The sequence below is a fragment of the Polyergus mexicanus genome, unplaced genomic scaffold (assembly GCF_030449975.1).
Source record: "Polyergus mexicanus isolate NDT 795.1 unplaced genomic scaffold, iyPolMexi1.0 SCAF_22, whole genome shotgun sequence".
Taxonomy (NCBI): Eukaryota; Metazoa; Arthropoda; class Insecta; order Hymenoptera; family Formicidae; genus Polyergus; species Polyergus mexicanus.
This window is the reverse complement of record NW_027223342.1, coordinates 5,426,238-5,433,044: the sequence shown is the minus strand read 5'-3', so window position 1 is coordinate 5,433,044 and position 6,807 is coordinate 5,426,238. Positions and strand designations below refer to the sequence as shown.

The 6,807-nt window shown below is 40.0% G+C and overlaps 1 protein-coding gene across 1 annotated transcript; it reads right to left on the bottom strand.

The window, feature by feature from the left end:
• Positions 1-896: 896 nt before the first annotated feature.
• LOC138942313 (uncharacterized) lies at positions 897-3,579 on the bottom strand. The gene is made up of 3 exons (XM_070312450.1): positions 3,511-3,579; positions 3,305-3,454; positions 897-2,879 (listed from the first exon to the last, which is right to left on the bottom strand). Exons 1-3 carry the CDS (start codon positions 3,577-3,579, stop codon positions 897-899), a joined length of 2,202 nt encoding a protein of 733 aa, XP_070168551.1.
• Positions 3,580-6,807: the final 3,228 nt, after the last annotated feature.

Here is a 6,807-nt window from a genome sequence, read left to right as displayed (position 1 = left end):
TGCTCGTGTACTTAATAATTAAAGCGTGTCACGGGATGCGCCGTTCTTAGTTAATAATATTACATTTGCATTGCTCTTTGCCTTAGGCTTCCAGTATGCATTATCTTATCGGGCGGGCGGATAAGATTATCGATCGACGGCGGACTTGCATTTCCGTGCACAGTCTAAAACTCTTATAATGCTTAACGTAGGAATAAAATATTCCCTACTGAATATTCTATTAATACTGAATTATTCCATTATTATATATAATAATCTTACGCTGTTTAAACTAGAGTGTGTGTATAAAATCTTGAGGATATTGAAGCTTTCGCAATGTGTAAATCGTACTTTTATTCTGATACATACATATACATATATATATGCATGTAAACATATACATATTACTTTTTGATATTACTCAAATTATTCCTTGCAGGTTGAAGAATCTATGTATACATCGTTTGATATTTTTACGTATTTTTTGATATACCGGGTGCTCAAGAAATATTGATGTGGAATATTTATATGCTGTTTTCCGTTACGATGTACAATTTTTTACTTTGTGATTATATGTATGTACGCTTGTACGTGCGTTATGTGTGTAGTCCATATACGGGGTGGACATAAATACTAATGCTAATTTCTAATATTGCTCTCTTTACTAAATGAGCAACTTTCTTCCCATATACTGATACTCGCATGTATGTGTAAATGATTGACTCGTATAGTTTTTATATAGGGTGTCTATTAAATACACATATGTTTTTTTTTCATGTTATTATAACGAATTTTATAATTGATCTTGCTCTACTAGCATCCTTTGAGTGAGTCTGATGAGAATTTAATAAAATAAAAATGTGCGACTGGGACGTCACACCACCCCCCTTAAGTGCAAATTTCGGAGTGAAAGTATTTCATGGAGAATTTTGCTCATCCAGTCTGGCACGCATGTCCCGAAATGTATAAACGATAGGTATCGGATGTGTGTCATTGACTGCTGGTGCGTTAGGTACAGTTTCTATGTTTGTTTGTTCTGGCGGATTTTGCGGAATTACATTTGGTTGTGGCTGTGGCTGTGGCTGTGGCTGTGGCCTATTGGCCAAATATAGCAACAAATGTGTAAAGGAGCTCCAGATGGCTCCGAGTAAATGCAAGCTACAGCCATATGCCGCATGCAAAGCATAACCGTGAATCAGTGTGTCAAATACAATTTTTATTATTCTTATTATTATAAAAATGCCGAATACGCCGGCGGTTGCCGCACCAAATGTTGTAAAACCGTTCCATATTTTAGTTAGCGTGTTGTTATAAATTTTATTCAGCGCATTTTCGTCTAATAAATTTTGCAATGAAACGGTATCGGATTTTATCGTTTGACCCGTAAAGCCTCGAGCGATGGTGTGCAAAACCGCGTTCTTTTCCGCGAGGAACATAATATGGTCTCTTAATTCGTCAAGGTCTTGTTGGGAGTAAATGCCACTGGTGGCTAGTGATTTTGGCGCAAGGTATTTCCAAGAGAGTTTTGTTAATGGTTTGATTTCATGAGGAGAATTTATCATGGAAGGGGTAGGGTTAAATTGTAGCCAAGTTCCTTCGATGTTGTATATTATTGGGAGTAAAGGATTACAATCTCTGAGTGTACTGTGTTTTATGACGATATGTGATTTTGGTGTCATGTATAGTGTGGCGTTTCTAAACATAATGGGCAACTCAGCATGGCACGTATTTGTTTTCCGTAGTGTAACCTCTATGGGTATACATTTAATTATGTGAATTCCCTCTCCGGCTGTGACTGCCATGTAACCTGGAGCTTTCATCACCCGGTAGGCGAATTCATCTGGTAAAACAGCAGCAAGAGATAGGGTATTTTGTATAACCTGTTTCTCTAGTTCGCATTTTTGCGTAATTATATCCTTGTATAAAGAGGTAATCTGGTTTCTCATATACTTCTCAACGTATACAAATTTTGAATTTGCGTACGTGAATAAATCTAGGTTCGTTACAGAGGTTTTAGATTTTATTTTGAAAATGTTTCCCTTTTGTGTTTCAAAAATGAACAGTTTCGGGTGTTCTGTGCCATACAGCGTGTAACCGCATATTGTGTGCCTTCGTGTTAGTATCAGTGCAAAGGTGGTGTCTTGAGATTCTAATGTAAATATTGTGGTATTTTGGTGATCTAATATGCCTTGAAATTTAGTAGAGGTGCCTTCATACAGGACGTCATATGCTTCAAACCCGCAAGCGGTATTGGGTATTCCTTCCCAAAAGGTGTAACCATCGTCCGAGTCTATACAGGATTCGTCCGCTAGTTCACAAACAGTCCCGGATTTTAACATTACCTTTCCTGCGTTTAATTTTACTGGCACGTATGAGTCTTTTAGAGAAATTTTTACAGTCGCTTGGACTATCACGTCATCCCATGTGCCGTAATAGTCCGAGTATTGGATGCCTTTACAGGTTCCATCTACGTTTACTTTACCCGCGAGTGTGATACTTCTATAATATGTACGATTTGATTTTAGGCCATCGATAATTTCTGCGGTTCCTACCTTTAAGAGGCCCTCTTTATGCATTTGAATGCACCTAGCGCGAGATGTTTCTTGCAAGTAGCTCGCGTAACCATTGTGGACTGCCGAAAGGTGAGAGTGCATCCCACAATGATATATAGTTCTTAAAATCTCTATTTTACATTGCGTTATATGTGTCTGCGCATAACTTGATAACTGCAATAGCTGTATGTATGTATTTACGGTCGCAGGTGTTTCGACTTCGATGTCACATTCGCCTGATCGTAGCAAGCACACAGTGGTCACGTTCAAATAGGCTCCTCCGCAATCGTACGCTATGATTGCCGATGTGCCAGAGAGCAATGTGGTAAGTATCAAAACGTGGAAAACCTTAAAAATAGAAATATGATATTTGAGTATAAATGTACAAATAATATATCTTGTTCGTGTTTTTTTTTTTTTTGGTTACAATAATGCGTGAACGTGTATATGTATGAATTAAGATAAAATATTTAAAATTCCTAATATTACTGGATCCGGGGGTCCAGGCTGCGCTTATAAAAATTCTCTTCTTGCGCTTTCTTTCAACCCGGATCAATGTAATATGTGCTTTTGCACAATTTTAACTTGTTTATATGGACTACGCGTGGTTTACCACGAAAATCTATCCTCGCGTTATTCGTTGGTAGCATTTCTAAAATCTTGTATGGCCCAGTATATTGATCATCTAATTTCCCTTTTGTGGGCTCTTTTAATAGATAAACTCTATCGTTAACTTTGAAATTTTGAACGTTAATTCTTTTATCATAATATACCTTACTCTTTTCTTTTGACTGTACCAAGTTTCGTTTTGCTAGGCCTTGTGAATTTCTTAAAATTTTGAAAAGGTTAGTGAGATAGTCCTGATAAGGTTGTTCAGTGGCGTCTTCTGGAATTACTGAGGAAGATGGAAGATCTGGGAAGTTCTGGGAAGATGTACAAAGATTAGGGAATAGGGGGTATAGTTCGTTCCTTCATGGACTGAGGTGTTGTAGGCGAACATGGCAGGTTTTATGTGCTCGTCCCATTCGCTATTTTGACTGGTGTACATCTTTAAGTATTCAGTTAGTACGTGATGCGAACGTTCAATTGATCCATTTGATTGCGGATGATAAGCGGTTGTACGGCATTGTTTTATTTTAAAATAATTAGCAATTGTTTTCATTAAAGAGGTAAAGAAGGTTGGAGCTTGGTCGGTTAATAGAGCTCTTGGTGCTCCGTATATGCAAACGAAATCTTTTATAAAGGCATCAGCTATTGAGAAGGAATCCTCAGTCTCTGCATTAATTCTTTGACTTTTGTATGATGCTCTTCTATAGATCTGGCGTAGATAACTATGTCGTCAAGGTAGACGAATAGTTCATTTCCTTGTAGTCCGGTAAGAACGTTATCCATCAACCGTTGAAACGTTGCGGGTGCATTTTTAAGGCCAAAGGGCATCCGCTGATATTCGTAATGTCCGTATGGCGTTGAGAAGGCTGTCTTCTCCTGATCCTCGGGAGCCATTGGAATTTGATGAAATCCTTGTGCGAGATCAAATATGGAGAAATATTTTGCACTACCCAACTGGTCCAATATTTCTACTATATTGGGCAGTGGGTATGCGTCTCCTACAGTTTTTTCGTTTAATTTACGAAAGTCTATTACCATTCTCCATTTTTTTTTTCCGTCAGCCGCAGGCTTTTTGGGTACTATCCATAGAGGAGCGTTAAATGGTGACGAGGAAGGCGTTATTATTTCGTCTGCTAATAACTTAGTCACTTGCCTGTCTATTTCCTCCTTGTGGACTAGCGGGTATCTATATTGCTTTACATGGATAGGAATATTATCAGTGGTTGGGATGGTGTGTTTGACTGAGGTGGTGAAGCTTAGATTTTCCCCTGGGAGATGGAAACAGTCTCCGTACTCTTTGAGTAAGGCGTTCACATGATCCGCCTCTTCTTCGTTTAAATGCTCGGTGTTGATTAAAGATTTAAGTTGTTCAGTACGATTAGAAGATGCTGAAAGCGCATCTTTCGTATGCATGTGACCCTCGAGGTTTGAAGACACTGGAATTGCGTCCGTGTTGTTCGAATAGCCCCTGAGGTTATAGACTTCGTGTTCTTGATCAAAATTTGAATCGGGAGATTTCCCATAGTCGGAGAGCTCCTTTTGGCTCATTAAGTTTTTAGAGGTTAAAGGATTTAGCGGATCTAGGTGCTCCTCGGAGTCACCTGGTATTGAATATTCGAAGAGCGGCAAAGGGTAAACTTCCACAGTGTAATCGTGCTCAGTCAAATTATAAGCTTTCATGTGCCCCTTCCCTCGGGAATTTTTGACTAAGGCTCTGCCAAGAAGCAACCCTTTTACTGGCTCATTTCGAGGAACGTAACCCTCTTTTCTCTCCGGGTTCGTAATATTAAAAGATACCGTTACGACGGTTCGTGACGGTACTAGTACTCTTTCCTTTTTAAAGAAAGGTACTTGAATGTCTTCAAATGCCAAACAGCTTTGATTATAGTCGATGATGGCATTATTTTGATTTAGAAATTCGGCACCTATTATGTCGTCGGCAGGTATGCCGAAGTCGTCTCGGACAACGTAGAATTTCGTTCTTTTTCCCATAATTTCAAAAGTGGCTGACCCTAATGTCTGAATTGGTTTTTTTGTGATGCCCTTTAATCTTAATTTATCTTTAGTGTTTATAGGAGTGCTCTTTAAAATTCCTATTTTTACGAGGTTTACGGAGGATCCCGAGTCTACCATAAAGAAACAGTAGGCCTTGAAATTTTTACAGGTTATGACGACCTTTGGTTGGTGCGTTTCTGAACCCATCGGGCCTAAGTTTGCAACTCCGATAGTGGCATTGGAATCATCTGATATTTTAGTAGGTTGGGTAACCAGCGCCGGGTCATTATAATTTTTTAATAAAGTTTTTGAATAACTCGAGCCTTCTTCTTCTACGTTAAAATCTTTCAAGTTTCTGTGGTGGTCGGCTCGGTCTGCACTGTGATGGGGTGCGCGGTTGCTTGGGCCGGTTCCTTGGTCGCGCTCTCCGTCGGGCGGCCCTCCGCGTTTCCCGACGCCTGCATAGCATTTCTGTATGCCAGTTTCCGGCACTCTGCTACTCTATGTCCTGGAAATTTGCAATAATTGCAAATGCCAGGGGAATTCGGTCCTGGTTGGCCCGGTATTAAGGGTCTAATCCATGGTCGCGGAACGAAAGTGTTAGTGGCGTTCTTCAGTATTGATTTAGGTTGTTCTGGCTCGGCGGGTCTTGGATTTTTTATATCTGCACGCGTGACGGGGAATTGCCGAGGTACAAATTGCCTTTCGCGCTGTTTTTCTATTTCTAAATTTCTCGTAATTTTTACGGCCCACTCAATAGCTTCGTCTAGGGTGCCTATATTTCGGTGTTCCATTCGCGTAATTACATTGGAGGGTAACCCGTTTACAAATGCTTCTAAAATTTCTCCTTCTATTTCGTTGTTAAATAAACGGGGATTGTTGATGCCCTGTCGTCTGTTTCCATCTAATATAGCAAGTTTCAAGTCCTTAATTCTATCCGCATACTTCAAAACTGTCTCGTTTGGCGATTTGTATGCATTAGCTAGTTCTCCGCGGTACTGTGCTACGGATTTATTAGGGGCGAAAATGTTTTTCAGTTTGTCTAACAAATCGCACAACGCGTGTGTACACGTTACCCTCTATAACCTGATATGCGTCCCCTTCGATTTTATTTATAATGAACAGTACTAGCTGTGATTCTTGCACTGACGGCAGTAAATCGCGAGCACGTTCACATGCTTGGGCGAATTGAAAAATAGAAATCTTGTAACCGTCAAAAGGGGGAATGTTTGCTACTACATCTTTTATTTTCAGGGTTGGCGTGATTACGGGGGGTTCTTCCTGTTCCGGCAGGTCGGCGCATTCATCGTATGCGGACGCGGCGCGGGAAGCTTCATTCACGCGCTGTTCGAGAATGCTCACTTGCTCTGGTAATCCGCGTAGTCGCGATAGTTCCGTTTGAATTTTTGATAGGACGTCGAATAGGGAATTCGCGTCTATATGTTCGGTTGGTTTCTCGCGATCACCTAAGGTCTTTTGCTTCTTATCGGTATCTGAGTCAGCGCTCACCGAGCTGTGTGATCTCGTATTATGAGCCATGATGTATCTTTTAATTTCGAGTCAATGGTTATACGACCCTAGGGATAATTAGGGATAATTAGTAAAATATACGTACAGTTAGAATAGTTCCTTAAACCCTTAAATTCCTTAATGCATATGGCAGAATATAAAT

Excerpts from the sequence above, each read along its gene's own strand:
- LOC138942313 (XM_070312450.1), bottom strand. The coding sequence starts at position 3,579 with ATGTACACCAGTCAAAATAGCGAATGGGACGAGCACATAAAACCTGCC. Across the intron at positions 3,455-3,510 it reads TGTTCGCCTACAACACCTCA|AACTTCCCAGATCTTCCATC; the intron begins GTCCATGAAGGA and ends ACATCTTCCCAG. Across the intron at positions 2,880-3,304 it reads AGTCAAAAGAAAAGAGTAAG|GTTTTCCACGTTTTGATACT; the intron begins GTATATTATGAT and ends TCTATTTTTAAG.